This window comes from Brachyhypopomus gauderio, chromosome 7 (assembly GCF_052324685.1).
Source record: "Brachyhypopomus gauderio isolate BG-103 chromosome 7, BGAUD_0.2, whole genome shotgun sequence".
In the NCBI taxonomy this organism is placed as follows: Eukaryota; Metazoa; Chordata; class Actinopteri; order Gymnotiformes; family Hypopomidae; genus Brachyhypopomus; species Brachyhypopomus gauderio.
The window spans coordinates 27949624-27972763 of NC_135217.1; the positions used below are offsets into that span (position 1 = coordinate 27949624).

At 42.4% G+C, this 23140-nt stretch overlaps 1 protein-coding gene across 1 annotated transcript; it reads right to left on the reverse strand.

Moving 5' to 3' along the window:
* Positions 1-13419: 13419 nt before the first annotated feature.
* fzd6 (frizzled class receptor 6) lies at positions 13420-22773 on the reverse strand. The gene is made up of 7 exons (XM_077012990.1): positions 22564-22773; positions 21401-21781; positions 19169-19365; positions 17882-18893; positions 17354-17502; positions 16177-16572; positions 13420-16068 (listed from the first exon to the last, which is right to left on the reverse strand). Exons 2-7 carry the CDS (start codon positions 21584-21586, stop codon positions 15918-15920), a joined length of 2091 nt encoding a protein of 696 aa, XP_076869105.1. The 5' UTR covers positions 21587-21781; positions 22564-22773; the 3' UTR covers positions 13420-15917.
* Between the last annotated feature and the right edge of the window lie 367 nt (positions 22774-23140).

Consider the following 23140-nt stretch of genomic DNA (forward strand, 5'->3'; position numbering starts at 1 on the left):
ACCCAGTATTAATTCTCCAGTTTGATAGTAACACCCTGCAGAGAAGTGTGTGGCGGAGAGCTCTCCGAACAAATGAGGAACAAACTATTCTCTAGCAGCAAGAGAAGTTTATTCACACAGACAGGCTGTATCCCAATTGTTCAAAGATGAGAGGGCGCTCCCCTCATTTATACATACACAGACCAGCCCTGTGCGTGCAAGCAACAGGGTGGGCTCAATGAGGCTAGTCTAACATAGGTGATATACTACCATAGATGGAAACAAATGCAAATGGGCTATATGAAGACAGAACATAATTCATGCATATGCAGCATAACGGACAGGAAGCACAGCACCTGGGAAAGGAAATGATAAGCCATCTCTGGTACACTCACAGAGAACATACAGGAGGAGGAGGGAGAGGTGTGAAGGGGGAGAGGTGTGAAATAGGGTGTCAGGGGTCACAGAGAACATTAGAGGACACAATGTTCAGAGTTGCAGCAAACATGAGAAGACAAAATATTCCTTCAATCCCCTCTTTTGTGATTAAATGCAATAAGATCACAACACTGTTACACATCCTGCAAATACAAAGACAAAGCCGGTCCCCTCTTAAGGTTCTGCGTTCTGCTAGGGTTTCAGGAGCAGATGCTGCATGTCATGAGGGCGAGCTTGTGTCAAGGCATCGGCCATAGCCCACATCCTATTCATCAAACGCCTAAAAAGACAGGGACCACAGCACAGCAACAGCAAAACAACGGTAACGATAGGAATGGCCATGGCGATATAGGGAGTCATCCATCCAAACAATGTTCCCCACATAGACCAGGAATTACTTCCGGTCTTATCATCTGTCAAATCTCTCGCTACCCGCTTCATTTTCTCCAGTAGTTATGGATCCGTGCTCATCATCGTTAGCGGGGATATACGTACAACATTGATCACCAACCAATGCACAGACTCCTCCCTGTGCAGCAAGCAAAATATCTAGAGCCATGCGATTCTGAATCACAGTTAGTCTTAGGGCGGTAAGCTCAGCCTTAACACCTATCATAGCTTGGTTAGTAGCATTTATATACGTGGCTAGCCGGTAATGAGTTCAGGGGTGATGGTGGGAAAAATTCCTGAGCCTGAACTTTTTCTGAGCGGGGGAGGTTGGAGTGTTAGTGTACCATATTTAGAATATTTAATAATTAATCTTTAAATTAATTAATAATAAATAAGTAAGGTAATCATTATAGTGAAATAAAAAACTAATTTCTATTAATATTCTGAGAAAATGCTGTAACCTAAAGATTTAGATTTTTTTAGATTGTGTTTTTAACACAATATGTTAAAAACAGTCATGATTAATTATTTATTCATTACTGTAGGGACTTGGACATTTTTTTCAAAATTATTTAATCACATTTAAAATAGTTTTATTAGATGCAGCACAATATAACTAAAAAAAAAGGCTTCAATTGTAAAACTTGATCAAGCCAGTCCAAAGATATTCACATTTAAATTAAAGGCCCTATTTTTTAATGCAATTAACCTAAAACTAAAGGAAATCTTGTGATCAAGAAATGTGCGCTAGTTTTAGCATGTGGCCATAGCTGCCAGGTTCGCGGTTTTCACGCCAAATTGGGCTTGTTTAAAAATCCAGCCGCGGGTAAAAATTCTGGGGTGGCGGGGTGCGGTTTTTTGGCCTACTTTTGATTTGGGCCACCGCGGAAGTTACAAGTCCCCCCCCCCGTCAATAACTTTGGGCTTTAGGTTAGTTTAGGCTGCTGAAGGGCGGGTTTTACACTGACTTTGTGCGGGATATTATTGTAGGACCTGGCAACCCTGGCTAGTTTTAACATGTGGCTAGTCCGTGCCCACCGTTATCATGGTTCATCAAACCAACACGTTGTCTTGGGAGCCTTAAAAAACTACCTTAAACTGTACAGACTGAGATAAAACTAGGGGTGGGCATAGATTAATTTTTTCAATCTAGATTAATCTCACTGAAATCTTGAAATTAATCTAGATTAATCTATATTAAAATGGCTCATATGCGTGCTACCCAAGTAATGACTAAAAGTCCGTTTTTGAGATAGGATTTCTTAATACAGAGGGTGACCAGGGGCTCATCTCCTGTTTCCAAAATGCATCAATGACTGCTTGAGGAAGCTGTTCTACTTTGATACTTGAAGAAAAAAAAAACATGCTCAATAAAATGTAGGCTACTCGTGTTCAACGGTTTATTCAGTTAAACATGAATTTGTAAGCCTACATACTACATTAAATAACATGTTTATTCAGCTAAACATAATATTTGAAATGTAAGCCAACATTTAGTACATTTAAATTGTACTACCTGCACACTAGACTCAGTTCCCTCAAAGTTATTAAAAGAGGTATTACCAGCTGTAACTGAACCTCTTCTAACTATAGTTAACTCATCCATTACAATAGGTCACATGCCCAAATCATGTAAATTAGCAGTTATTAAACCTCTGATCAAGAAACCAAATCTTGATCCGACTGTGCTATCTAATTATAGACCCATTTCAAACACATCATTTATATCTAAGCAATTATGCCTATATCTGCATAGGAATCACATATTTGAAAAGTTCCAATCTGGCTTTAGGCCCCATCACAGTACTGAAACAACATTAGTCAAAGTAACAAATGATCTCCTCCTTGCTTCAGATCAAGGCTATGTATCACTGTTAGTGCTTCTTGATCTTAGTGCAGCTTTTGACACAATTGATCATAGGATCTTGCTAAAGCGGTTAGAACTGTTACGGAACAGCTCCGGACCCTTCCCTGTGGGCGTGCCGTTACGTTGTCTGCGTGTCGTTTTGTCCATGTTTGTACTTCCGTGGGTGTGGGTTGTCTGTGAGCGTGTTCGTTAGTTTCACCTGTGCCTTGTCTCGAGGTCGCGTGGGTCTGTGTAATTCACCCATTTAATGTGCGTTCGCGCAGTGTCGTGTGCTCGTCTTTGTCTAAAGCTACGTGTCTGTATGAGTGTGTGTATGCTACTCTTGCTACGCACGGAGCTTACACTTGTCGTCAAACAATAAATGTTATATGTTCACCGTAAACGTCTTGGTGCCTGCCTCCTATGCCCGGACGTTACAAGAACGCTGGGTTGGAGTCTCAGGCACAGCCCTTTCATGGTTTTACTCTTACTTGACAAATCACCATCAGTTTGTAGAGCTCAATAATATTCCATCCAAATGTACAATAGTTAAATATGGGGTCCCACAAGGCTCCATCTTAGGACCACTATTATTTACATTATATATGCTACCATTGGGCAGTTATAAACAAACATGGTGTCAATTTTCACTGCTATGCAGATGACACTCAACTTTACATATCAGCCAAACCTGATGACAAACTCAGTTTAGGAAAAATTGAGGCCTGTGTAAGAGATATTAAATGCTGGATGTCTCTAAACTTCCTCCAACTAAACGAGGACAAAACAGAAGTTCTCCTTGTGGGCCCTAAGGCTGCAAGACAAAAAAATCCAGATCTAATGCTTAATCTTGCAGACTATCCCATTACACCTGGCACAGTAGCCAAAAACCTAGGCGTCATACTCGACTCCGACCTATCATTTGATAAATACATAGATAATACTACTAGGATAGCATTTCTACATCTCCGCAACATTGCCAAGTTAAGAAATGCATTATCACAGGATGATGCAGAAAAATTGGTGCACGCCTTTGTTAGCTCCAGATTAGACTACTGCAATTCACTACTGTCAGGATGTTCAAATAGGAATCTAAATAAACTTCAAATAGTTCAAAATGCCGCAGCTAGAGTTCTGACCAGAACTAGAAAATTTCAGCATATTAGACCAGTCCTATCAGCCCTGCATTAGCTCCCAGTTAAATTACTTATAGATTTTAAAATTCTATTATTAACATATAAAGCACTGCACGGGCTTGCTCCTGAATACCTCCAGGAACTTATTTCCTACTATGAACCCCCACATCAACTAAGATCACAGGGTGCTGGTCTTTTATTAGTTCCACAAATTAATAAGGTAACAGTAGGGGGAAGAGCCTTTTCTTATAAGGCCCCCCAGCTTTGGAATAACCTTCCAAAATGCGTACGGGACTCTGACACAGTCACAATCTTTAAGTCTAGGTTGAAAACCCACCTATTTGGTTTAGCGTTTGATAATTAATATCCCCCCTTAGATAAATGTACAGATCCAGGGGTTTATAGACGAAGGGTTTTATGGTAGACTGGGGCGCTGGTGCTGTCGTCCTGTCACTGCTCGTGGTCACTCAAGTTTGTTGACAGGGCAGTGGATGGATGCCATTGTCTCAGAATGCCCCCAAGCCTATGTTACCTTCTGGTTCTGCCTTTTTAGCTAGGCTGTAATAGTTTAACTTAATGCCGGAGTTGCTGCCACACTCCTGAAATGTGTTTAATTTTATCTGTCCTGTATATGTCCTCATACAGAGTTAATTTTCCCTGTTTTATTTTCTCCACATGGCTGCCCGCCTGCTCGAGGAAAAATGAGATGAGACAAGCAATCCATCCAGTGCCAGCCACCTACTGCCTGACCGGATAAGCCTACACCATGATGGACAATTACTACATCTTTTCCTTTTCTTTTTTTCTTTCTGTCTAAATTGTTGTTGTTGTCATGGTGACCGGTGTCGGCCAGAGGAGGATGGGTTCCCCTCCTGAGTCTTGGTTCCTCTCAAGGTTTCTTCCTCATGCAAAAAAAACTAGGGAGTTTTTCCTTGCCACTGTCGCCCTTGGCTTGCTCACTGGGGGCTAGGACTCGGCACTTGTAAAGCTGCTTTGTGACAACAACTGTTGTAAAAAGCGCTATATAAATAAAATTTGATTGATTGATTGATTGAAAATGCGGCGCGCAAACACTACATACAACACTCACAGTCACAAAGCACGAGCTTTAGACAAAGACGAGCACGAGACATTGCGCGAATGCACATTAAATAAGTGTAGAACACATCCCTCAGTGATCACAAGACAAGGCACAGGTGAGACCAAACGAACACGCTCACAAACGACCCACACCCACAGAACTACAAACATGGACATAACTGCACGCAGACTACGTAACAACACGCCCACAAGGAGGGGTCCGGGGCTGAACCGTGACAGTATTATATAGACAGGTGTGTGCATTTCCTAATTGTGTCCAGTCAGTTCAATGAGGCACATGTGAACCACAGTGACATTTTAGAAACATTACAAGGTCCACTGACAGATGTAGGATGCAACATAGCTCAATTGCGAATTTGATATCAAAAAGCCGTAAAATTAATGTAAATTCAATATTTCAGGCTTTTGTTTTGAAGTCGCTTTAAGATGATGGAAAATTTGTCTCTCTGTTTCACAGAGGTCTGGTGGTAGCTATGGTGGTTAGTCTTTTGTTCCTCATCTTCATGAGATACCTGGTGTGTGTGTTAGTGTGGGTGCTCACCGTGGGAGTGCTCACACTCAGAGCATGTGGTAAGCCCCTTGTTTTTCTCCAGCAATTATTCTACCTTATGTTGCATTAACCATCAACTCACTAGGTAATTATTAACCCTTTCATGGGCATCTCCTGCTGCAATCAAGCAAAGAAAAGGACTGACATTTTTTCACTGCCCTGTAGTATCTGGGCTCTGCATGGGGCAGTAACTCTGAATGGGGCTCTTAATTTACATGATGGGTTTGGGATGCAGTTATGGTGTTCTACTCAGTATGTAAGCTGTCTACTCTGTCTGTCTCAGATATTCACTACTGTTACTGGGAATATAACCACTACAGGCACTCCAAACTCACCCTCGGTGATATTGCAAACAATTCCAAGTTCTCTGTCTACTTTTAAGTGAAAAAGACTTAACTGGCTTCCTGTAAGGGCACCCAGTTTTTCTCACAACACACTGACTTACAGTATCAAGCAGAAACACACATGTTGACGAGAATTTTTGTGGGGATCCTGGGCCTTTTGAAATGAGTAATATTGCTATTTTGGTGATATGTATGAGGAACAGAATCTCTGCAGTGGTGCTGATGAAGAAGAGATCAGCAGGCAGAGCATTTTAGGTCACACACACACACACACACACACACACACACACACACACACACACACACACACACACACACACACACACACACACACACACACACACACACACACACACACACACACACACACACACACACACACACACACACACACACACACACACACACACACACACACACACACACACACACACACACACACACACACACAGGTGGCAAAGACATGTGGCAGTCATGGTCTTGTGGTTTGAAACCTGAACTTGTGATTGGAGGGTTATAGGTTCAATTCCCAAGGCTCTAGGCCATAACTAATGTGCACTTGAGAAAGGCACATAATTTTGGCTGCTCACTTGGTAAAGGTTGCCCACCTCTCTTGGCACGTGTATACCACAGCTCCCTGATCACTGGTGTGTGTGTGTGTTCTCCAACATTCTCTAGCTTACTGGCAAAATTCACAACAGGTGTCTGATCTATGAATCGAGTAATACATTTCATAGTAGATTTTGTATTTAAACAGTCCTTCTCATCATTCTGTTCACATTTTGACATCATGAGATCTAGATGACACCTAACTATTGATCAATAGCGAGGCTTCGAACAGGATGTTCTGAGGCGGAAGTGGCCCCAGAGCATAGAGTGTCACAGAGTGACAGATACAGAGACTGGAAGAGAAAGGCATAGAAGTGGATGTCCTTTGGCCACATCTCACATTGATGACTCCTTCATTGTGAACAGTGCCCTACAGAAGCGGATGATGAATGCCACACAACTCTAGGCACATTTAAGGGAGGTGAGAGGCACCCAGGGGCGATTTTAGGATCTGGTCTTTAGGGGTGCCCAGCCCCCAGTGCTCACAGAGGCACAATACCAAAGTATTGCGCAGGTGCAGAGCAAGTTTTTTGCATAATATAATATTTTTAAAATGTGTTGATCCAGGGGGTGCTGAGCAACATCACGGTGGTGCTCTAGCACCACTAAAAATACCCTAGCCTCGCCCCTGGAGGCACCCAAGTGTCATGTCAGACCAGTCAGAACCGTTCACATCAGAGTCTAGACACAGGCCTAATTTCATCTTCATGGACAACAGTGCTCCTGCTCACCAAGCTCGCTGTTACAGTCCTTAGTATTAGGTGGCTCAAACGTCTAACATATAAAATCATGCAACATAAATGCAACACCAAGACACCACACCAGAAGTTTCTTACTCCGATATTTTTCATATCTACTCCAACCCCATATAACCAACTTTTAACAAATAACCAACATATAATAACCTTTTGATGGGCTTGTGCCAAAATAACAAACAAAACAATCAAATCATCCCACTAACGTCCCTAAAAAAAGGAAAAAAATAAAAACAGTTCAATCTTCCCTAACTTCCTATCCTCTCACAAAAACAGGAGAAAGGTAAGATTCAAATAGACACCCACCCAAACAAAATACAAATGAAACAACAAAATGAGTAAATGAAGACCCATACAGACTCTGATACAAATAGGTAAAACTACAACAGCTTATCGCATGTGCACCACATGCATCAATATTATTAAACACCCGTAAGGCGCAATTAAACACCCCTTTATCTCTGAGCACTGAAGTATTTAATAACTACACTGATGTTGATTTTCACATGCCCCTTAATCTGTATATCTGTATATACTGGTTTGCATCATTAGGGAACAGCTAAAATACCGTTCAAGAAACTGGTCTGAGATGATTCATGCTTTTTGGCGCATTATCCTGTGGTCAGCAACAATACTCAGGTAGGCTGTGGTGTTGACATGATGCTCAATTGGTACTAATGGGCCCAAAATGTGCCAGGAAAATATCCCCCACACCATTGCACCACCACCAGCCTGAACCGTTGATACGAGGCAGGATGGATCCATGCTTTCATGTTGTTGATGCTAAATTCTGACCCTATAATATAATAATAATAATAATAATAATAATAATCTTTATTTGTATAGCACCTTTCATACATACATGTAACTCAAAGTGCTTTACAGTATAAATAAAAGAAACATTAAAAGGAGATAAGACAAAAAGACAAAAGGAAAATGTTAAAAGAAATTAAAGATAAAAATATTAAAATAACAAAAAGTAAAAAAGTAAAGTAAATAAGAAAAAACTATTAAGATAGAGTTTCTTAACTAAAAGCGGATCTAAACAGAAATGTTTTGAGACTGCTCTTAAAACTATGCAGGGATGAAATGCCTCTGAGCTCTTCAGGAAGAGAATTCCAGAGCTTTGGGCCATAGTGGCTAAAAGCACCCTCGCCAATCTTTAATCGGCTTTTAGGAATCACCAGTAGATTACTGTTTGAAGACCTGAGAGACCTGACTGGAACATATCTAACCATCATTTTACTCAGGTAAAGAGGGGCAAGACCATGAAGACATTTAAAAACCATGACTAGAACCTTAAAATCTATTCTAAAGCTGACAGGTAACCAGTGCAGTGAGTGGAGTGCAGGTGTAATATGATCTCTCTTTCTCCTGCGGGTCAGAATCCTTGCAGCCGCGTTCTGAACTCGCTGTAGGTGCGAAATAGAGCTCTTTGGAAGAGCAGATAGAACAGCGTTACAATAATCTAGCCTTGATGTGATAAATGCATGGACAAGTTTTTCATTGTCAGCAGGAGAGAGCATATCTTGGACCTTAGCGATGTTTCGAAGGTGAAAATAAGCTGTCTTGCATGTAGTCATGATGTGTGATTTGAAGCTGAGCTCATTATCAAAGGTGACGCCCAGGTTCTTAACACATTGTCTGGCATTCAAATTCATTTGATTTAAATAAGTCTGGACATCATTCCTTTGTGAATCACTGCCAATAACAAGAACCTCTGTCTTCTGTTTATTTAACTGCAGAAAATTGTCAAACATCCATGTCTGTATATCATCTATGCAGTCAAACAGTGAGCAAATTGATTTTGCTTTAGGTTCTAGCGAAATATAAAGTTGAGTGTCATCTGCATATTGATGATAACTAATACCATGTTTATTAATGATGTGTGGTAACGGAAGCATATATAGGTTGAATAGTAACGGCCCAAGAATTGATCCTTGGGGGACGCCACAAGTTATTTTTTGACGTGTGGAGGAAGAGGTACCTAATGCTACATAGTAATCACGCCCAGTTAGGTACGATCTAAACCAGTCTAAGACTAAGCCACTAAGGCCTACCCAGCTCTGTAGTCAATCAAGAAGTATTTCATGATCAACGGTGTCAAAAGCGGCGCTTAAATCTAGCAGAAAAAGGACTGAGAGTTTGCCTGCATCCTTATTCAATCTCAAGTCATTTACTACCTTAACTAGGGCTGTTTCAGTGCTGTGGAGAGCTCTGAAACCAGATTGAAAAGTGTCATTTATTTGATTTACTTTGACATAGTCATTCAACTGGATTGACACTACTTTTTCAATTATTTTGCTAAGAAAGGAAAGGTTAGATATAGGTCGATAATTATTAAGAATTGTGGGATCAAGATTTCTGTTCTTTAATAGTGGTTTAACCATTGCAGTTTTAAGAATTTTAGGGAATTCACCCAATCGCAGAGACTGATTAACAATCGTTAGAACTTCATTTGCTAATGAGCTCAGAACCTGCTTGAAAAAGCAGGTTGGTAAAGGGTCCAGTTCACAAGTAGAGGATTTTAGTGATGAGATCACATCAAGTAGTGTTACCATGTCAACTTCTTGGAAATAAGACATATTAAAGTTAGGCTGAGTAACTGATGTAAGGGTTGATGGTCTATTAGTGCTTGTTGCTATGTTCTGCCTTATACTAGTAATCTTGTCCCTAAAAAATATAGCAAACTCCTCACATTTTTCAACTGAAACAGTCTCAGGGAAGCCACAGGAGGTGGGGTTTACTAGCTGATCTATGCTTCTGAACAAGACAGCCGAGTTATTATTGGATGAATTGATTAAGGTAGAAAAGTAGTTTTTCCTTGCTGATTTCACTTCACTGTTGTAATTCTGCAATGTTGTTTTATAAATATCAAAATGTACTTGCAATTTTGACTTTCGCCAACGTCTCTCAGCCTGCCTACAATCTTGCCTAAATTTTACAATAGATGGAGTGTTTCTCCATGGCATCTTCATTTTACCAGAGATTATTTTAGTTACCTTTGGTGCCACAGCATCAATACAGTTCCTAACTCTGTGTGTGAATGTTTCAACTAGCTCATCCCCATTTTCTGAGAGGGGAGGGAGGGACTGTATCATGTCTGTGAAGGCCACGGCACTGCCAGCACTGAGATAACGCTTGGTTATTGTGCGCTTTTCACTGAGTGTTCTAGTAGATAATGACATATTGAAAAATACACCAAAATGGTCAGAGATTGCAACATCAGTAATTTCAGTATTATTAACCTCTATACATTTAGAAATGATCAAATCTAAAATGTGGCCATGCTTATGAGTTGGGCCTGATACATGCTGTATGACCCTATCATCTGAAACACTCAAACCAGCCTGTCTGGCACCAACAACCATGCCACATTGAAAGTCACTTAAATCACCTTTCTTCCCCATTCTCATGCTTGAATTGAACTGCAGCATATATATACACTACCATTCAAAAGTTTGGGGTCACTTAGAAATGTTCTTATTTTTGAAAGAAAAGCAGTTTTTTTTTCAATTTAGCTAACATTAAATGCATCAAAAATACACTCTATACATTATTAATGTGGTAAATGACTATTCTAGTTGTAAACATCTGGTTTTTAATGCAATATCTACATAGATGTATGGAGACCCATTTCCAACAACCATCACTCCAGTGTTCTAATTGTACATTGTGTTTGCTAACTCTGTAAGGAGGCTATTGGATATTTAGAAAACCCTTGAAAACCCTTGTGCAAGTAGGTTAGCACAGCTGAAAACAGTTTTGCTGATTAGAGAAGCTATAAAACTGACTTCCTTTGAGCTAGTTGAGAATCTGGAGCATTACAATTGTTGGTTTGATTAAACTCACAAAATGGCCAGAAAAAAACAACTTTCAATTGAAACTCGACAGTCTATTCTTGTTCTGAGAAATGAAGTCTATTCCATGCGAGACATTGCCAAGAAACTGAAGATTTCCTACAATGGTGTGTACTACTCCCTTCAGAGGAGAGCACAGACAGGCTCTAACCAGAGTAGAAGGAGAAGTGGAAGGCCCCGCTGCACAACTGAGCAAGAAGACAAGTACATTAGAGTCTCCAGTTTGAGAAATCGACGCCTCACAGGTCCTCAACTGACAGCTTCATTAAATAGTACCGGCAAAACGCCAGTGTCAACGTCTACAGTGAAGAGGCGACTCCGGGATGCTGGCCTTCAGGGCAGAGTGGCAAAGAAAAAGCCATATCTGGCTAATAAAAGAAAAAGATTAATATGGGCAAAAGAACACAGACATTGGACAGAGGAAGATTGGAAAAAAGTGTTATGGACAGATGAATCAAAGTTTGAGGTGTTTGGATCACACAGACTGACATTTGTGAGACGCAGAACAACTGAAAAGATGCTGGAAGAGTGCCTGACACCATCTGTCAAACATGGTGGACGTAATGTGATGGTCTGGGGTTGCTTTGGTGCTGGTAAAGTGGGAGATTTGAACAAGGTAAAAGGGATTTTGAATAAGGAAGGCTATCACTCCATTTTGCAACACCATGCCATACCCTGTGGACAGCGCTTGATTGGAGCCAATTTCATCCTGCAACAGGACAATGACACCTCCAAATTATGCACAAACTATTTAGAGAAGAAGCAGGCAGCTGGTGTTTTATTGGTAATGGAGTGGCCAGCGCAGTCACCAGATCTCAACCCCATTGAGCTGTTGTGGGAGCAGCTTGACCGTATGGTACGAAAAAAGTGCCCATTAACCCAATCAAACTTGTGGGAGCGGCTTCTGGAAGCATGGGGTGAAATTTCTCCAGATTACCTCAGCAAATTAACAGCTAGAATGCCAAAGGTCTGCAATGCTGTAATTGCTGCTAAAGGAGCATTCTTTGATGAAAGCTATGTTTAAAGTAGAAAATTATTTCAAATAAAAAAAAAAACATTATTTCTACCTTGTCAATGTCTGGACTATATTCATTTTGCAACTCATTTGATAAAAGTATGAGATTTCAGGGAAAACACAAAATTGTCTAGGTGACCCCCAAACTTTTGAACGGTAGTGTGTGTGTGTATATATACAGTATATTCATCTGTGATGTTTGTCTCCTCTAGTGGAGGACCTGGAGCCTAATGACAGAACCATCCAGAAGCTGTACTACATGTCCAGGACTCTGCGCAGAATCCTTTACAAACCCAAAATCCTAACGCAGCGTGTGGCTAGTCTGGCTTTTTCCACACTTTACTTCACAATTAAACCAATGAAGCATTTGAACTGGGTTCAACTGCAAGTTGGGGAAAAAATACATGTCACTACTGTAATACTCCGAGGACTAATGTACAATAGTGTTAACCAAAGACTAGATATGAACTAGGTTTTTTATGTATTAATAAATACTTTCATAAATACTGGTGAAGCTAATATTTAGAAATCTAGCTGAACCTTAAGCAAGGCAGACAGGAGTTTTTATTCCCCAATCCTGCTCTTTCCATTCAACACCCTGCTTACTGAGTACAGGGGCCAGAACCCTAAGGGTGGGGTTATAACGTTAAGGAGCCAGGACCCTAAGGGTGGGGTTATAAAGTTAAGGGGTCAGGACCCTAAGGGTGGGGTTATAAAATTAAGGGGTCAGGACCCTAAGGGTGGGGTTATAACATAAAGGGGTCAGGACCCTAAGGGTGGGGTTATAACGTAAAGGGGTCAGGACCCTAAGGGTGGGGTTATAAAATTAAGGGGTCAGGACCCTAAGGGTGGGGTTATAACGTAAAGGGGTCAGGACCCTAAGGGTGGGATTATAAAGTTAAGGGGTCAGGACCCTAAGGGTGGGGTTATAACGTAAAGGGGTCAGGACCCTAAGGGTGGGGTTATAAGTAGGAGCGTCCGTCACTGTTGGCTCACGGGTGCCACAATACTTCAGTGTCCAGATTTCACAGCTTCACCACTGTAAACAGCGTCTGTATTCACAATTAGGGAGTTTTTCCTTGCCACTGTCGCCTTTGGCTTGCTCACTGGGGGCTAGGACTCGGCACTTGTAAAGCTGCTTTGTGACAACAACTGTTGTAAAAAGCACTATATAAATAAAATTTGATTTGATTTGATTTATAACGTAAAGGGGTCAGGACCCTAAGGGTGGGGTTATAATGTAAAGGGGAGGTTTACGGTTTTCATAGCTTTAGGTTTTTGCCAACTCCTCTGATTATGCATGAAAGATCACATTCCAGGCTACAGTAAAGTATTAGTTTTATATATCTGTGGATAATATGAGTATATGAACTAGTAAGAAAGACTAAGCTAAATGTAAATTTTGTTGCTTTTTTATTTTAATACTCTTGTACAGGAAATATATGAAAGTTTACAACATACAGAATAAAAGTATTGTGACATACAGCATTGTTCATAAAAAAAACACCAATAGTATAAAATAACAGTCCTCTCTTTTTCACACTTATGAAGTCATAAGCCTGTCCACATGCTCTGTCGTGAACAAACACACGCACCATTCTGAAAAGGCTTGCAAATGTGATTTTTTTCCACACAGTTTTTACAGAAGACAATGCCTTGTAAAACATGTCCTGTTTAAACGGCTGAATGGCCGTTTCAAAGAGTTGCTGGCTCTCAGGTCTACAAACAAATTTCCAGTACATCATTCATTACTTTCACATTTAACCAATACATATAATTTAAAATGGGATTTTCTCTCAGAAGAACTAATACAAATTCATTAAGACATGTTTTAAATTAAATACAAAGGTATAGTTAGCAGTAGTAGCACACATTTTGAAGGGATCTAGGTCATTTGCATGAGCATGGATTATTTAGAAATCAAACTAAAATGGACACCTAAGGCTGCCATAACGATACGAACATCAAAACAACAAAGTAATTTTGTTTCAAATGCTGAAAATGCTAAATTACAGTAAAACTAAAGCAAAAATAATCTTTGGCCTATGCCAAACACAAATATGACAACTAAATGGACATGGCCCTCTTTAAAAGCTGTACAAAAGAAATGGAAGTAGATTTATTATATATGACTAGTATAGAAAAATGCAAAAATACTGTGGACATGGTCAAAGAGATTATGTGCACCATAATACCTATAGTACAATTGTATCTGGACGAGTCTGATGCATCTCGTGGGTCTGTGGTAGACGGACATTATGTATATGTAAAGAAAATTAGAATGCTGCACCTCAGCAGAGAAAACAAGACATCAACATCAAAACATCAAAACAGAGTGGTTATTTTATACAATGATTATGTAGAAAGGGACTGAAGCACAAGAACAAATATCGATAAGAGAGTTCATATCAACCTGGCTAGTTGCTCTTGGCGCTATGCTAACTTGGATATGGGCATGAATTTTCATTTCCAGTCAGTTACTCATAATTTGACAACAAGCATAAATGCGTGATCAAAATTTTGAGCAATGAATGAGAACCTTCATGTAAATTTCAGATGTAAACAACGTATAGCGCTTCCTAACGAGACGGCCGGATGTTTCCTTGAAACTCTGAAACTGGACTGAGGAATGCTAGTACTCTACTCCAGTGTGAAGACCTTTCTAGTGATACTTCATAAATATTATAAAACAAGAAAGCTGTACTACTTAAACAACTACTGTGCTTTCCTATATTCTCAATCTACTATCTGCATCATCCCACCCCTCATTTCAAAACATTTCAACATCTCTTTGCCACTTATTCAAACAGAGAGGTATTCTGTGGAGGTCAGTGAGAAGAGATTGATTTGGATTTCTCTGGCCATAACTGACAAACACAAAATTAAATTACTTTGGGCAGGTTTCAAAAAACAACAGAGTCCACAGCTTGGTTTTGGTCCCACAGAAACTGCCACAGGTCAACGATGATCAAAATACCAGTGAAAGTCAGGGCAGTGTATATTTGGTAGCATTACAAAGCATTTGAGTAGGTCTTTGTGTTTGTAGTTAGGTTAGAATTCTTGAGAACTAGTTGCTCTCTACATACATTTTTCATCATTCATAACAAACACATAAAAAGACCCCAAAGGTATGAGGGAATCAGGGCGGTTAGCGTTGAATTGGCCGTTTCCAAATACATTACAATTTGGCTACAAAATTTAAAACGTACACACATATGGTAGCACCCATTTCATGATAATTTTAGTTTATTTTACTATATTGTGTAATTTATTAATGATATTTTCTGACATTGTCATTTGTCATTGTTATTGCTCTGTGCAGCAGACTAAAGGCCTGCAGAGTCTCAATTCCATGGATAAAGCTACAGGTGATTTTTAGTGCTGTCAATTCCAGATGCCGCGATTAAAAATCCTCACTAGGATTTTGATCAAGCTCGCTAGATTTTCTAATTAGCAATCCAGGTAAAATTAGTGGAATCAACACAATCCAGAAAGCCTGAGCAAAATCCTGGTGAGGACTTTTAATCGCGGCACCTGGAATTGACAGCACTAGTGATTTTACATTACTGAGCTACCACACAACACTGATTTGTGCTCATGTGTTGTACCAAGCATCTAAATCCAACAGTGTACACCGGTTCTGGACCCAGGACCCACTGGCTAAATGGAACAGCATGAGAGGCATTGTGGCACGTTTTGGCACATAGACTTTGGATTTGGCATATAAATGTTTTCACTGATGCTTTGAATGAAGAGTGTTTCTGTTTCAAGTGATTTGGCTTAATGTTGGACTTTGGAGACATCGCAGACGGAGGCAAACAGGATGGGTAGGCGTATGGCGCGTTACTTGCATGTGTGTGTGTCCATGTTATGTTGTGTGTGTACGTGTGCTGTTCACGCATTGGAGTTGGAACTTTCCTTGGCTTGGCTGAGCTCTGAAGCCACCAACGGAGGTCTGGGTATGGAGCCCAGGACAGGGTTCTGGACGGAGGAATGTCCGACTGGCAGCTGCACCTTGTCTATCACGTCATCACTGGGCTTCATCCTTGAAAGACAGCACAGTGACAGTCAGTGACACAATGCTGATGAAGCTAATCGGGATCCGACCTGTTAACCATGGCCATATAAATGTTTCTGCCAGGGTGGAGCTCACCTGCCCTCCGGGGCTCTGCGGAGGCTCTCCGTCCTGCTGGAGCTGCCGGCCTTGCTACGTCTGTCTGCCTGCAGCCCCCCCGCGCTCCTCTCCCTGCTGGCTCGGCTAGACGCCCGTCCCGAGCCGCCCTGCTCCGTCTGGTCCCGCGCGGACGCCTCCGACGAGCCCCGCGGCTCCGGCCCGGCATTGTGGGTGGGCGCATGGTGGTTGCCTGTGGCGACAGGGACAGCGGCGTCGGCTGACGGAACGCCAGTGTTGGTGCCCATGGACTTGGAGATGACCTTCAGCTTGTGTGAGCCGGGCTTGTAGTGCTTCTTCTTGTGCTGGACACGGCTGTTGTGCTTTAGGAAGAACTCGCAGGACTCCTGCAGGACACGGCGGCTCTCGGTGATGGGACTGAGAGAGAGAGAGAGAGAGAGAGAGTGTGAGTGAGTGAGTGAGTGAGAGAGATATCGTTTTGTGTAATTGTTGTGCTTTTCAATGGACTAGTATGTGTCTCAACAACCAAGCAAACAAGTGTGTCTATCTGCTATTCACCTCTGATTAGTTTTATTACATGAGGAAAATGCTGGTAATGCCAAAATCTTAGCTTATACTGTTTTTATGAAATCATATAAAATTCTATTCAACAGTGAACTGCACAACAGGCTGTCAAAAAGCAGTTGTGCAGAGAGCCAGACTCAGATAGCTAGTATTAAAAATATAACAGAAATGAGAACCCCAAAAACCAATTAGACTGGTTCAGCTGGGGAGTCACCCCAAGGGCTGAGTAGCAGAATCAGATGGCCTTAATTAGAACGGAGTTTCCTCCAGTAACACTATGCTAATGTCTGACTGGTTTAAAACTCAAGTTTAAAAGCTTTAATAAGTTACCAAAGGGCCCCCCGAGTCAGAAGGGCTCATAATGACGAACAAGCGATGTAGAAGAGACATTCTTCTCCGTCTTTACCTCACACTCAGATGTGATGACACTTCAGACTCAGTTGAATTCATAGGTTCATAGGTCATTGACTGTTATGTTAAATCTGACATTATGTTACATTCAAGATTTCACAGGTCAGGTGGTAGCTTCACATCTCTCCTGCTTTGCCTCAATCACTGTGTTTAACACAGTGTCACAGGATGGTTTCTCCTACCTGCTGCTGGGACCGAGACAGGAAGGGAGCGGGACACTCACTCTTTCTTGCGTGTCCTGTTGAAGAAGTAGGCCCACTGTGAGCAAGTCTTCTTGCTGCTGACCCAGAAGACAGCCGAGATGCCCACCACAAGCGTCATCAGATATTTCAACAGGAACAGGGACAGGTCCGGCCGGGAGGAATCCACTCTCTGCGAGTCGAACAACAAAAATCAACAACCCAGTCGAGTTTGGCCCAAAGTTGTGACACAGGGTCAATAATAATGTACTGTGTTGGATATGTTAGAACTGCCTAATGTTGCTGAGAAATGTGCAGTAGCACGTCACTAAGAGTTCAATCAGTGTGATCGTAACCTAACCATGTCTCACCACAAAAAAAAAGTGCATCATAGTATGTTCAAACTTTTCACTATAGTTTCACCATCACTGCCATTGTGGTGTCTCCCTAGGACCCCCCCCCCCCCCCCCCCATGGTCCTCCATGAACCTCAAAGTTCCGATGCTCAGATTCACTGAACGCATGCATGTCCGGCTAGGTTTGCACGTTAGCGAGGAGGAAGGAGAGGCTTACTGTGTTGGGGCAGGGAATGCTGTACTCCTGACAGTGCTCTCTGATCCAGGTTTTCTCCCAGACGCCACGCAGCGTATGCTCGTACACGTAGCAGGCCAGCAACGTCAGCAGGGGCAGCAGGTAGAGGCCACTGAACACGCCGATGCGGATCATGAACTTCTTCAGCTTCTCCTGGTTGCGCTCATCGTGCTGGATCACCTGCCGCACGTGATTGAGCGAGACGATGCCGGCGAGCAGGAGCCAGAGGCCGGCCAGCACCCCCAGGGCCTGCGGGGCCAGCACGAACCAGCGCAGGGCGGCCAGGTCGTAGAGGCCCACGAAGCACACGCCGCTGATGCCGTCACCCTCCACCTTGTTCAGGGCCAGCAGCATGACGGTAAGGCTGCCTGGGACGCCCCAGGCCGCCGTGTGGAACCACACAGCCTTCTTCTCGATGGCTTCACAACTCCATTTGGGCCCCGCTGCCAGGAACCAGGTGATGGTGAGGATGACCCACCACACCATGCCGGCCGTGGAGAAGAAATAGAGCAGCATGAAGAGCATCGTGCACCCTTTGTTCTGGCTGCTCTGAACCACGGTTGCATTGGTGCCCGTCTGGGCGGGCGGGGAGCAGGCCGCCTTGTCGCCCAGCAAGAAACCGATGAAGTAGACGAGGGAGACGACGCTGTAGCAGATGGCGTAGAAGATGATGGGGCGCTCCGGGTAGCGGAAGCGCTTCACGTCGATGAGGAAGGTCAACAAGGTGAAGAGCGTGGCGCACAGGCAGACGGCCGAGGAGATGCCGATGAACGTCTTGGCGAACTCGATTTCGTGCGGTTTGAAGTACATGTTGTTGCAGGGGGGCGCACAGTCCTGGGCACCCAGGAAAGAGGAGCCCCGACCAGGCCGGGTCCTCAGCTCCCAGGGACACCAGAAGCCCAGGTCCCTGCTGGATGATGGGGAGGCTTTAGGAGTGACCGTGTCCTTTACAGGGGGACCTGGTGATCCATCTCCAGAGCCACAGGGCTCCAACCTATTACAATACAGAAAACAAACTCAGCTGTATGGTTATGGCTGTTCTAAATGCAGGGTACTTCATGGATGAACAGAAAAACTGTACAAACAAAATCTGAAAGCAACTAATCAACCACAATAACATTTTTCTCACTACTAAGCAAAACCCTACAAACCTTTCCCCAAAGGAAAAAAACTCTTTTATTCAATACTAAGTCATGTTACAGCCACTGGTCTACAGGGCGAGGTTCGCTCTACTGCGCCCCACACACACACACACACACACACACACACCTGTCACACTGGAGCTCCCCAGGCCAGCTGATGTCGAAGGTGTGCATGTTGCGCTCGCAGTCGGCCAGCACACGCTCACACTGCCCTCTGCAGGGCCGGTGCACACGCGTCTGCTCCGTGCACTGCGGGACGAAGGCCCGGCACAGGAAGAGGTGCACGTCTGGAGAGCAGCGCAGGTTAGCCAGCGGCATGAATTGCTGCAAAACAAAGAGGTTACGCTGCAGCTCAGTCACCATGGGAACGAGCTGGGAGAAACGCCTCAGGCATCAGACAGGAGCACACAAGCAAGAAAAGATGAAATCAAAAAAATTACTCCAGCTATTTACCTTAGCTTCCCCTTAACATGAGATAAAATGAGGATCTCGTCTGCTTTTAAAGGAGCATACAGACTACCTGGAGACTGTCTGGAACCACAGTCCAGAACTGCAGTGTTTCAATATTTAAAGTTCTTTTTCAATTCTTTAAAAGTATTTTGAGATCAGCACTTCAGAATTATCACCTCACTACACCTCAAACTGTAGGTAAAAGATCACATATTTGGCTAATAAACTGAAAGAAAACGTTGCTATTGCTATAATCAATAATGGAAGTGATGGTAATACGTAGTAAAATCTGAAAATAATGTAGCGTCCATTCACAGCTCCTGTTTAACTAAACCTTAACACAAGTGTCTGGGCTTTTGGAATAACATGCGACACATTATGACAAATGTTACAACAATGACAAATGACAGGTTATAACCTCAGTAGGTCTGTTGGAAAAAAATAGATTTCCAGCTTCTGATAGGCTGATGTCTTCCTGGTTACTTCACTGTATTTCAGTTATTAATGCTGTTGTGTGTTTAGCATGAAAGCTAAATATTGTCAGGCTTTTAGCAGGAGTCCTTGCTCTTGTGTGCCAGCAAGACTAACATTTATACAATTCTGAATTGACTGCCGTGTCCAAAAGCCCATAGTGTATTAAGACAGAATGCCCCAGTCTCCTGCCATGCCAGCTGGGTCTGTAGTTGGTTGGTGATCAGGAGCTGGACTGGAGCTTTAAGGCATGCCATTGTTATCAGTTAAAGTGCAGGAAATGCTGGTGAACAGAAGACCATTTGACCACGGCTCCACTATGCTCACCCCGGTCAGGAAAGGGGCGGAGTTGACTTCCTGCTCTTGAATCCTGCTATGGAGACCCTAAGGTGTGGGGATAGTGGTAGCTGGACACTGCCCTCTGTACCTGCCGTTATACTGCAACTAGTCTGGTACAAAACCCGTATCTCAGCTGGGACTGTAACCCAGGCACCGCAACACCCGAGAAACGCTGAAAGTAGACACAAAAAGCAATCCTGTTACATACTTGTACTCTTACCCCTGCAAAGCAAATAAATGATTCAAAATGCTGAAATATGCAAAAACCTGTTCCAGAAAATAAACACCTGCGTCATTATATAGGAGTGTGTTCACTGTGTCTGCTGTTGTCTTTTGTGCTGCGACATGAACATTTGATGTTGCCACAATGACAGCACCCCCCCCCCCACCTCACACACACACACTCTCTCTCTCACACACTCACTCACACACTCTCACACACACACTCACTCACATACACACATTCTCACACACACACACACACACACACACACACACACACACTCACACACACACACACACACACACACACATTCTCACACATTCTCTCACACACACTCACACACACACACACACAGCTGGCCTGCATGTTTTTCTCTCCCTTTTTCCTTCCTTCCTCTGCTGTAGTGACTTTTTAAATCAAAGGCCTGAACAATAAAGTGATGAGCGCCGTTACCTAGCAACCAGTACTGCTTGGGTCCGTTACTTGATACAGAAACAAAAGGAGTGAGCTGATCTCTCAGCACTCAAAGCCAGTGTGAAATCCAATCTTTCAGACATGGTCAAGAGAGTTCCTCCGCTGGGCAGAAACACTACACCTCCCTACAGTACAGACTACAAAGTAAACACCACTACATAGTTTATCTAAATTTTCAATTAATTTCCAAGTATGCAGGGCAAGTTCACTGTTCAAATAATTAGACTTCCTCAGACTGATTTTTTTAATCTTTGCATTAATTTTTTTGTGATTTTAAAGTGAAGTGCATCCATGAACGTGTTATAGTTTTGAACCCTGACCGGTTTCCCTGACTGTCATTTCATTAGATCATTAAAACTTTCATCAGAACATGAGAAACGGCCACACCGCCACCACACGTACCTTCATCTTACTGACGGCGATGTCCTGGTCATAGTGCTCAAGCATGTTTGGGAAGAATGTCATGTTGTATGGCATGTTGTGGCACCACTGGACTCTCACTGGCTCACAGGTGAAATGGCTGTGAGTCAGGCACAAGTCCGCCAGCCCCATAAACACTCCCAAACTCAGCCAGACAGGGTTTAACATGGTGCTACCTAGTCCACCACAGTTTGTTAACAGGAATGCATCAGAGGGGATGATGTGGTTTGGGCTTCAGATAATATGGCAGGTCCTACTCCTCCAAACTCCACGAGCTCATGGATCAGGATCATGTCCGTGGAGGAATCAGACGACTGATCTCATTTCTGATGGTTGCAACTGCTCACGTTAACACTGCGTAATCTGTCACACAAATAAAATAAAATGTACATTTAAAAAAATACAGAAAAGATGTAATACAGGTCTACTTTTGTGATTATAACACGAAATAGGTAAAACATATAGATCTCAACTTCAAGTTGTTAGACAAATGTGTCTCCTTTGTGAATTTGGCCGACTGGAAAAACGCAGAAGTTCCAGACGTTTGGGGAGTTTTGCTCTCTTAGAAAACTTATTATTTATCAGTAATTTCTGAAATAATACCGATCTACGTTATAAAGTCTTAAAATAACTTATAGTAAAGGCCTATAACCCGCCTACACCTCAGGGTAAGACAGTTAAATACAATTTATCATAAAGCTCAGCACTGACTTGCTGGTGCATGCTGTTGTGAACATAGGAATGTCGGAGGGTTCGGTTTCTACTCGTGCCTTGAAGTTAGTCTGAGATCCAGACACAAAACATAACTTAACATGTTTTCATGTCAAAAACGAAAACATAGGGAGGACATTAACTACATTAACCTAACTACATTAACTACATTAACCTAACTACATTAACCTAAATTAACAAGTGTAGTCCACTTCCAACGCAATGTTGTTAAGAAATTTCCATGTACTAATACTCATGTTTGAGTCGAGCTAGCGAAAATCATTATCTTTATCCCACACGGTTTTAAGTTTTAAGTTTGAAATGGCATAGAAAAATAGACATATTTGGTGTACATACCCATATTTCTGGCATAAGTATTCAAAAATTAACCTTAGTGTAACTAGTTATCGGATCACTCGTGAGAAACGTCTTACCTACACAGCTTGCAAAATATAGATATCCTGTAAGCTATTATGTCGATATTCGGTCGTTATTTGTTCATTTTGCTTACTTCTGGATTTTACAACTAAATCACTCTGTTCTGTACATTCTTTAGTTTAAATACAGTCTACTTTAAATATCCGTAGCCCTGCCAGGGCCTTGCCAATTGTCTTTTCGTAAGAGTCTGTAAAGTTACGGGCTTCCTGAGGAATATCCAGGGGTGTGTTCGTAAAACGCAAACGTTGCCCAGAATTACAGATCTACATATCATACACAGCGAGAAACTCCACACAGCGATGATTGGAAGATCAGTGAAGCTACGCACTTTTGCGTAAAAACTCCACAGGATTTCAAACGGAACATGCGCAGAAAGTTCACTCTCCCAAAGCGACCGTCAGGTAATAAACCAAGCAACATAGCAGTCGGTGTTACTGTAATCCAAACATTACAAAGTTGTTCCAGGATCCGTTAACAATGCGATAATATGTAGCCCCGTCAAGATATAAAATACGTTCAAAACGAGAGAAAAATACAGAGTACAAAAGCATAAACAATTTCCAACAACAGATT